This window comes from Physella acuta, unplaced genomic scaffold (genome assembly GCF_028476545.2).
Source record: "Physella acuta isolate Inbredline_101_S28 unplaced genomic scaffold, ASM2847654v3 ptg000332l, whole genome shotgun sequence".
Taxonomy (NCBI): domain Eukaryota; kingdom Metazoa; phylum Mollusca; class Gastropoda; family Physidae; genus Physella; species Physella acuta.
The window spans coordinates 329,276-337,106 of record NW_026731851.1 but is presented as its reverse complement, the minus strand read 5'-3'; the positions used below and the strand labels follow the sequence as shown (position 1 = coordinate 337,106).

The window sequence follows — 7,831 nt, the reverse complement described above, 5'->3', positions numbered from 1 at the left end:
GTATGTTGTCTGCAATGGTCGCATACCGGTAACCCAAGGCAACAACACGTAACGACAACATATGATCGGTAATCAAAACTAAAGTACACCCAGTCTATTAACAATCAACAACGTAAACACTAAATCACGTCGAAGGTTTGGTGGAAAAGTTCACAGCGTCCAAACAGCTTTGGAGTGAAAATAACCCAAAGGCGTAGTTAGCAAGTGGAGGGGGGGGGGGTATGGCTGCCACACAGGGCGCTGAAAAGTGGCCACCATGATACTGACAATAGCATAGATAGATTTCCCAAAGTCAGAATCGAACTAAATACAGGTCAGTATCGTTTTAATATAATTATTTTAAACAATTTTTTTTACTATTCTTTCTTACGAAATTGCGTAACTCTACCCAAAATTATTGTATTTTATGCTAAGGGATGTAATAACAAAAATAACTGAATTCTACTTCAATGTATGACTACCTCCCCTATTCCTGATATTCTCAATAAGGGATAGGGAGAACAGCGTTGTGAGGGGGGGGGGGGGGGGGGGGGGATGGGTTGACGGATGTGTGAGTTGCAGAATATATACCATATTTACATATTTTTAAAATGGTTATCGCCACAATAGTACCATCTTTTTTTATTTCGCAATGTTTGTACATTTATCTTAAAATTGTTTCCATATACTTAATGTTTGTTACACAAGCTCAGTTAATATTACATAAAGAAATGGCCGTTTACAACACTGAGACTTGTGGGTGGTAGGCTGACATCATAGGGGGGGGGGGGGGGGCTGGGAGAAGAATCTTTGTGGCGATAGAAAAGGGTGAGTTTGCGAAGTAAACCTTATTTAAAAATCGTCACGTTTTTATACGAACAGGATAACATCAACACAAAGGAAGAGGCAAAGTTTAGAAAGTGTGGTGTTCCCACTTGCATTTAAGATAGGTATTTTTGAAACTGTATTTTACTTACATTTAAAAAAAATCTATAAAAGAATTAATATATCAATCTAATATTCTAATAACGATCCAAAATAACTGATTTTCTATGACGAAGGGAAACTACTCAATTGATATTTTTAAGGGAAGACGTCCAATCATAGTAATAGTTACAACATATATTCCCCTTCGGGAAATTCAAATGATATCAAAATACAGTAATAATGTGTTTGCTGCTTTTCATTTCAGGTTTTGCTAAGGAGTGCTATTTTAGGTTTACATGACCCACCAACACTTGTTTCTTAAATATTATCTGATATTTGTCTATTTATTCCAACATTAAAAAAATGCAATTAGTGTTTTGTTAATGCCTGGGTTACCTTACACCTGAGCAAAAAGCCTGAAGTAAAACTGATCATCTATTAGTGCTAAAAATTGGGTATTTATTCATGTTTTTTTGTTCCAAGTATCTAAACTTATTCTAAGGCAGTGTTTGTCAGGAAACTATATAAAAAATACCAGCAAAAAGCACACGATCTAAGACTAATGGGTCTTAAAGTTTGTGTTTACAAAGTCTAATACAGATAACCCACAATTGGTTAGTTACATGTTGAAAAAGAATGAGGGAACATTGAATTTCTTTTTGTATGTTAAAATAACATTTTTTAAACATTAATTACTGGAAGTTATCACCGTTTGTGGGAACAGTTTTGAACATTAGTATTATCACAGGAAACTACATGATAAACTTCTGGACACGTTTGGTCTAGCTACAGTTTAATTCCACTGGATATCAATTGTTTAAAAAAATAAAATAAACAACCACAAATATGAATGAGATAAGCCAACCAACAATTATTGTGAACAGTTTATTTAACTTGCAAAACAAAACAACCATAGCAAAAACAACACCAGCTGGAGGATGTTGAAAGTAAGTGGCCAAGACAAAGTACTTAGCATCAAAACAATAGCAGTGTGAATCATCTACTCAAATATATGGATCAAATATATGGAATGTGTCAATTATTTGCTACAAAATAAACGTCCTATCCATTAATAAAAATGAACCAGGTTGAAGGAGGGACAAAAGAATGAGGCTTGGTGGCTGAAAACAGATTACGGTTGGTGTACAAATCAACAGGTTGACTAGAATTATTGCCAACAATAAAAGCTAACACACACATAGTTCTCATAACACTGGTAAAAGTAAACAGAAGCACATATTTACCAAACAGGTTCATACGAATAATCAGTAACTGCAAATATGAATGGTAGTAATGTGACAATGTTAAGAACTTTGACATAGATCAACACAACCTTTTAAGTAGAACAGCAAGCATATTTATACTGTACTGGCATCTTGAGCAATTCAACACATATCTGGTAAGTTGAGGCAATTTAAAAAATGTGGTTGTACAAGAAACATTTAATTGCTATTAAGTTATTTTAAAACCAATATGCCCCATAGAGCTGAACTAACAAGTGCACGTTTGGTGCATACAGGACAGCCAAGTTAATATTTTTTTAATAAATTGATCCTTTCAGAAGAAAAACAATAGCATGTTAATTTCAGGCTGACTCAACTAAAAAGTATAAAATATTGTTCACTACTTTATTTTTCCCAGGAAAATTTTGTTTATTAAAACCCAATACAGTTTCCATGTTTAGGTTAAAGAAAATCAAGTATGTACACAACAAGCATGAATGACCTAAGTATAAAATATAGAATATCTTTGCAGTAGATTTACAGGATATTCTTTCTTAAAATATAAAGGTATGATGCAATTAGATTAACTTTTAAAAAGAACTTGTGTGTACACCTTGCATTGCAAGCTGCAACGGTGGAATTCATTCACATTTTGCTCCATGTTTTAGATCCTGAACAAGGCAGTATGTTGAAGATCAATTTTTTTTTTTAGTTTTATTAATAACGATGGGTGCCAACTGTAAAACTAAGCTATCTTCATAAACTAATGTTTTAAACAAGGTAGATTGGAAAATGCAAAAAGCATACCTAAAGCCCAGGGAACCAATCTAAACATTTAATCATGCCACTTGCAAAATTTTTATCTTATTAAAATTAAAGCCCTTTATCATAAAGATTTTTAACAACTATTAAAGCTAGAACTGAATAAAAAATAAATTAACATTAGAATTCAAGCATGGCACTTAAAACCAAATAAGCATTTGTATTATTAATACTGATGAAAGCAATTCCAGCTTCATCTACAGGGTGTCTCATGTTGTCAGAGGACAATCTCAATCTTCCAAACTGCCTTTGGCCAAAGCCATCACATTGAAGTTGACATTTTCAGGTTCACGTGCCATAAACTTCTTGACAACTTCAACAGTTTCCTTGGAAATTATCACAAAAGTTACTATGAAACAACATAGGCTTACTCCAGAAAGGCAACAAATCAACTATTAGTGGCTTTAAGTTATAATAAATTAAAAAAAAACAACTAACCACCTAAATATTTTAAATTACGAAACATTAAAAAATTGCTCTCACCTCCAGGAATGTCTCAGGTGTTGTTTTACCATGAACAACTGGAGCATCTTTTCTACCATCTACAGAAACATTAATTAATTAAAATATGAGTGGTCTTTGTTAAATGTCATCAATCAAATCCATTTAGTCTTAAATATCTAATCCCTAAAAGCATGAAACTATCCTTAGACAATTTTCAGGAAAAGGATTATTTTTCATCTAAAAATATTTTATAAAAATAACTAGTACTACCCACTGACCAACACTTTAGCTACTAAATGGGTAAAAATGTAGTGCACTAAATAAGTAAAAGTATAAATATAATAATTACAAGAAAATTGGTGAAAGTGAAAATAAATATCAAGCAACAGTGGCAACAGTAAGAAAATACAGTTAAACTATACCGTGGTGAATGAACTAAATGCCCAGAAGCAGTTTAGATGCTACTCACCTAACTCGTACAGTGTTCCATTGAAATGAACAAAGGTAACAAAATGGGACTTCACTTTTTCATCAAGTGATGGTGCCTAGAAGATAAAAGTATATACAAAATTATAGAAGAACAATACATTTAGGAGCAAATAGCCTTTAAAATGTGAACTTAAATGTATGCACTCACCTGAGTATCACCTTCCTGAGCACAGTCATCATGTGCAGCTCCCATTTTCTAGCAAGTAAAATAAAAAAGTATTTGCACTTTTTATACAATAGCAAGTATTGTCAGACTACTCTGGTAATGACGTAAAATTACAAATTAAGTTAAGCTTGCTCTACTTCCAAAATTACATAAAAATGACATGAACTTGTGAGATTATCTTACATTGTCTTCCTCTAAAAATTTTGCTCTCTCGTCTGGGTTTAAACTGCTGGTCAATTCAAGAAATGTCTTGAAGTGTTTAGTATCTGGACAAAATATAAACTGACCATATTATTATAAGAAGGTACAATAAAATTTATAAATAAAAAGAAGTAAAAGTGTAGTTAAGATTTTTAAAAATCCCAATATGTCCACCTACACCATTTCTGTAATAAATTGACAGCTACAAAAGTAAAAATGTACAAACCATCAAAGTTTATCTGATCCTGGTTGTTAGCTAATGCATGCACTAAAGCCACAGTTCCACAGGCATTGTCAATAGTCTGTTTGGTGTAGTACAAATCTTTAGGGTAATCAGACTGGAGTTCTCCAATCACCTCACTAGCCTGTTCATGATCAAGTAGAAATGCCTTTTATAGTTATACTAAGATATACTAATGTGATTTGATACAATATAAATGAGATCAGATCCTTTTTTTTGTTACTATGGCCTATTATTTATTATTATGTCAAATATTTCAAACTCTCTAGCACTCACTTTTGCATCAGGAAACAGAAGAACAACAGCAGCAACAGGCTTGGGGATCATAGCTAGAAGCTCTGCATCAAAACCATACACATCAACAAAATTCCAGTTGGAGTCCATGCCAAGGTTGTGTACATACTGAATGTATAGATTTAAAAGATTTCACAAAATAAACCAGATCTGAATAAAGATAATGACAAATGACTGATTTTATATTGAACATACATTTTCTTTTGACTGAGGGATTTGTAAATTATGAATTCTTAACCAAAAACCCTGCAACTTTATAAAGTACAGTAGATAAATGGGAAATAGGTGAATATAGAGGATATAGCCTTTAGGTGAATAACACTGACTTAGACTAAAAATAGTATATTTATAAAACCAGCCACTAAATTTATAAATATAGCGTAGTAATGGCAATGTTTGTATAGATACTGGAATGTGTACTTCTACTGTAGAAACATACCTATATCTTCCTTACAGCATCCTAAAAACTAAGTAAGGCTGTATACTGCCCCCCACATTTGGGTAAAATTTATTGTGGGAAAACAAAAATCCATTTATACCTATGCTATAGTATTTGGCAATTTTAGTATTCTACTGCTTTTGGGGGAGGTCAGTTGTCTGATACTGTAATGAAAATGATTCATTCTTCCTCAGATATTAAAAGGGAAACATTCTAGGCTGTATAAAAATGTATATTTCACTTGTAAATTTTAAACAATAATTACTTTTATTAAGAGATAAGACTAAGACTGACCAAAACAGTGCTGGGATATTAAACTAGTTTAATTAAAATATTTTTATATGCTGGCAGTTTGCAGCTAGCCCAGTCTTGTTAAGCTATCTTAACTCATAAAACCTACAAGTAGAACATTTTTTTTTGGTTTAGATCTGTAATAACAATCTCCAGCTAGAACTAGATCTAGAACTGACATGGGCTAATGAAACCTGTATAATACATCAGGGAGGGGGTACAGGTTTTTGGACATTTCCATTGTCAGACATCCCTATACAAAATACAAATACTCAAAATGGCCCTAGATCTAGATCTACTCGAAATTTTTAATAGCTTGAGGAAGAATTTGTAACTCATGCTCTAAAATCAAAATTTAGATCTGTCTAAAGTAGGTCTATAGTCTATACTATAGGCTCAAGAAAGACTAGATAGATTCTAGATCTAAATTCTAAGCTAAGGCTAAGGCGCGGCTTAGGCTGCTAGATCTAGATCTAGACTAGATTCTAGATCTAATCTAATTCTAAGTCCTTTAAAAACACCCAAATGTTTTTTTTTACCTTGTTCAGCACCTGAAAGTAAAGAAAAAATACAAAATTAGTTCATTTTAGTTAGTAGGCCTAATTATACTAATTAATTTTATTTAGTGCCTAGATCTATATATAATAATATGGTAATCTATCGTTTTGGGTACGTAAAATCGCCCGCGGCTATTAATGTACGATAACGTTACCTCATTGTCAAGGCTGTAATAGAAGTATATTGTGATATGTTTGTGTCAAATATTATAGATAAATGAATAATAAATCTAAATCAATGGCTAAATATATCAATATAGGCCAGAAATTAACTTTAAACAGCAGTGTCTGCAAGCAAAATTTGCTATATAAACAGCAGCCATTTGTAAAATAGAGTGACTTCCGCCTGAGTCTCGCTCTTTAAGTCTATAAAAATAAAACTTTAACAAGATGGCTGCTATAGTAAATGAGCATAGTTGCATCTGTTGGAAACATCGCTGGTGTTCATTTATTACTGAAAAGTTTTAATTCAATTGTTTAAAAACAGGTACATAAATGAAACAAGGAAACATTTTTGTATTTTTTAAAACATAAATCCTCCTCAAAATGTGAAATAATTATTAAAATGTAAGGAGTCACCTGTTTTTCACATTACTAATCGCGGGCGATTTTACGTAGCCTACCTAAAACGATAGATTACCAATAATATATATTAGTTTTTCTTACTATATGTGAAATCTACTCAATTCTCAATTTAAACATGACAACTGAATAAAAAACGTCCATACTTTATCCCCTAGATCTATCTAGAATACTAGATTCTAGATCTAGAATCTAAATAATAAATAATCTAAATCTACTTTAATCTAGGCCTAGATCTAGATAATTTAAAAAAAAAATCATGTCTACATCATTTAGATCTAGATAATCTAGATCTAGATCTAGATTCTAGATCTAGAGTCTATAGAGAATATTTTAGAGATCGACCGGCGAAAAAATACGAAATCCAATAAAGTAAAAATTAAAAAGCACCGGTGCTTGAAATTCTAGATTCTAGAAATTAGAAATCTAGATCTAGATCTAGATCTAGATTAATCTGGATTATTCTAATATAAATATTAATCATCTGTTAAAAAGCTTTATCTGAACAACAAATAAAACGTACTTTGGGGTTTGATTCTAGTGGGATCCAACGTTGAGCAGTCTCCATTTTGATTAGATAATGTAGAGCTTGAATGAACTGGCTAGAAACGTATCGTCTGATCCTCTGAGTAGTCTGGAAAGCGAGAAATCAATGCAATTTGCAATGCGCAGTTGAGTTGTCGTTCTTGAATTTAAGCCGGTTTTTACCGAAAATAACCTGAAAAGTTGAGATTCCATTATTGCAACAAACATTAGACATATTTTCATTGAATTAACTTTATAAAAACACACACATTGTTTTATCTCTTTTACTTATATACGAATATTTTAATTTCACATTCTAATTCGCAATGTTAATAATAATTATTGCGGTTTTTTTCCAAAAATGTACGACCAGCTGTTACTAGTGTTACTCTTGTTATACTGAATGCCTTCCCCTGAAAACTTCCTGTTATCCTTAGAGAAATGTTTTGTCATTCCTTAGAAATAAAACGAACACATCGATAACTTAAACAATAAAATTAATTCATTAATTTACATAGATCTATCTAGATCTAAATGTAGATCTAGTTGCAACAAGTTTTTATGTAAGTAAGAAGTATTATTATAATTCTAAGTAGCTAAGTATTATATAATATATAAGTAAGACAAGTAGATCTAGAAATCTAGATCTAG

The 7,831-nt window shown here is 31.9% G+C and overlaps 2 protein-coding genes across 5 annotated transcripts in view; one reads left to right on the top strand and one right to left on the bottom strand.

Annotated features, from left to right (window-relative positions):
- Positions 1-1,777: 1,777 nt before the first annotated feature.
- LOC131940811 (ubiquitin carboxyl-terminal hydrolase) lies at positions 1,778-7,352 on the bottom strand. 3 transcript variants are annotated; one of them, XM_059299646.1, is made up of 9 exons: positions 7,179-7,352; positions 6,056-6,067; positions 4,769-4,894; positions 4,478-4,616; positions 4,234-4,316; positions 4,033-4,080; positions 3,865-3,940; positions 3,435-3,493; positions 1,778-3,277 (listed from the first exon to the last, which is right to left on the bottom strand). In XM_059299646.1, exons 1-9 carry the CDS (start codon positions 7,221-7,223, stop codon positions 3,182-3,184), a joined length of 684 nt encoding a protein of 227 aa, XP_059155629.1. In that variant the 5' UTR covers positions 7,224-7,352; the 3' UTR covers positions 1,778-3,181. The 3 variants fall into 3 exon arrangements, with proteins under 3 accessions (XP_059155629.1, XP_059155631.1, XP_059155632.1); XM_059299648.1 differs by lacking the exon at positions 6,056-6,067; XM_059299649.1 differs by lacking the exons at positions 6,056-6,067; positions 7,179-7,352 and adding an exon at positions 7,046-7,065.
- A 227-nt stretch (positions 7,353-7,579) lies between these two features.
- The window catches only part of LOC131940810 (ubiquitin carboxyl-terminal hydrolase 38), a 58,311-nt gene continuing 58,059 nt past the window's right edge, over positions 7,580-7,831 (top strand). The window contains exon 1 of one of the 2 annotated variants that reach the window (XM_059299644.1): positions 7,580-7,743. The gene's annotated coding sequence lies outside the window, so the exon portion shown is untranslated. Of the gene's footprint in view, positions 7,748-7,831 lie in introns of both variants that reach the window. The other variant, XM_059299645.1, reaches the window with a different exon arrangement.